Consider the following 1703-nt stretch of genomic DNA (forward strand, 5'->3'; position numbering starts at 1 on the left):
GGGCGGGCTCGGGGCTGCAGCTCGCGCGGGGGCGCCCCCGGGGCGGCGACGCTGTCACAAGACCCCGACACGCGACGGGGGTGGCGCGTGGGTTGCGAGTCCCCCTTGCCTGGATTCTCACCTCGAGACTTGTGCTCAGATACCCGACAATGTGATCCCGGCCGGGGTGCAACTGGGACCCCAGACCCGCGCAGGCACGGATCCTGGGCAGGACCTCTGGGGTTATTGTGACCCGCCGCTGAAAGTGTCAGAGGAAGACTAGAACTCCGGCTCTGTTCTGTTTGATTTTCAATACAGGGTCTCACTGTGTAGTCCCGGATGGCCTCAGACTCGCTGTGTAGTTCAGGCTGGCCTGAAACTCTCAGCGATTATCCTGCCTCAACCTCCTTCCTGAGTGTTGGGATTACAGGTGTGGCCAACATGCCTGGCTGGAACTCAGGCTCTTTGGACTCTTTTTCCAGTGCTCTTCGGAAGCTTTCCAGGCGGCCTTTCCATGCAGGCTGGGTGCTAGGGTCAACACTGACCCCCTTGTACCGGGGAACTGGGCAGGAGGGAGCTGGGGTCTCGGTGTCACTGGAGAAAGGAGGTGAACACGTGTCCCAGGGCGGCCAGGGTTCCAGGAGGTTGAGGTCGGGATCTAAGAATGGGGCCCTGAACAGGACTGATGTTGGGGTGGGGGGCTTCCTGGGAGAGTGAGGGGACCCCTCAGGGCACAGCCTGTTAGGAGCTGGGTGGTAGAAGCTTTCATTTTAGGGCCCTGACCCGGCGGATTTCCTGTGCGACCTAACCATGCGCTGGGGGCGCTCAGGGCCCACGCTGCCATGCTTTGCTGGGCTTCAGAGCCTGGAGACTTTATTCTTTTCTCACGGACTTCTACAAGCGTGCCTGGGAGTTCCTAGAGGGGATTAGATCACTGCAGGCCTTGGGGGGAAACACCCTCAGCGCCTGCCTTCAGACATTAAAAACAAAAACCAAAACTCTGCTTCACGGAGAGGAAGGCGCTTTCATCCTGTGCACCCCCATGGGAACTTCTCAAGCACCCTTCCAAAACCGGCCCCCACTGGCCCTGCGCCGCCAGCACCCAGGGCGGGGGCCCCACGCAGAGAGCCGGCTCCGGGTCTTTGACTTGAGGTCTGTGCTGATCGCCCCGACTGTCCCTGCTCTACACCAGCAAGGCGCTAGTCCAGATTACAGCCCGCATACCCGCGGGTGTAAACCAGGCTCATAGACTCCAGCACACCCCCATGTGCAGAGAGCCATGTGACAGCCTCTCAGGGGACAGCGGCTTCCCACGTGACTAGCAAGCATCATCTTCCTGGGACCTGCTTACTTGTAAGGCAGACACAGGTGCTTGTGTCCCCTGCCCGTGTCATTACGCGTCAGGGAGACGTTCTTCCCATTCTTTTCCCCTTTGGTAGAATTTCTTGATTGTACTAACTTTCCCCCTAAGCCGTTTCTGTCAGCTTTACCACTGAACAAATGTCATGTGTTCAACCTGTGGGGGACCCTGGGGTGGGCTAGTAAGGAGTTCTGAGAGCCGGAAGAGGTGAGGAAGGAAGGACACCAGCATTTGGATTTTGTAAAGCCTCACACAAGATTGCTCTAGAGGCTGGGGATTTAGCTCAGTGGTACAGTGCTTGCCTGGCAAGTGCAACGTCTTGAGTTCAATTCCCGGTAACGGAAAAAAGTCAGAAAAGAAAAAA

General features: G+C 57.9%; 1 protein-coding gene across 1 annotated transcript in view; it reads right to left on the reverse strand.

The window, feature by feature from the left end:
- The window catches only part of LOC106148325, an 8061-nt gene extending 6688 nt beyond the window's left edge, over positions 1-1373 (reverse strand). Inside the window, exons 1-3 of the mRNA XM_013513333.1 lie at positions 1331-1373; positions 425-637; positions 122-352 (exon numbers count right to left, since the gene is read on the reverse strand). Coding sequence (XP_013368787.1) covers positions 122-352; positions 425-637; positions 1331-1373 — 487 coding nt within the window. The remainder of the gene's footprint in view (positions 1-121; positions 353-424; positions 638-1330) is intronic.
- Positions 1374-1703: the final 330 nt, after the last annotated feature.

The sequence above is a fragment of the Chinchilla lanigera genome, unplaced genomic scaffold (genome assembly GCF_000276665.1).
Source record: "Chinchilla lanigera isolate Chin_1 unplaced genomic scaffold, ChiLan1.0 scaffold00019, whole genome shotgun sequence".
NCBI lineage: Eukaryota > Metazoa > Chordata > Mammalia > Rodentia > Chinchillidae > Chinchilla > Chinchilla lanigera.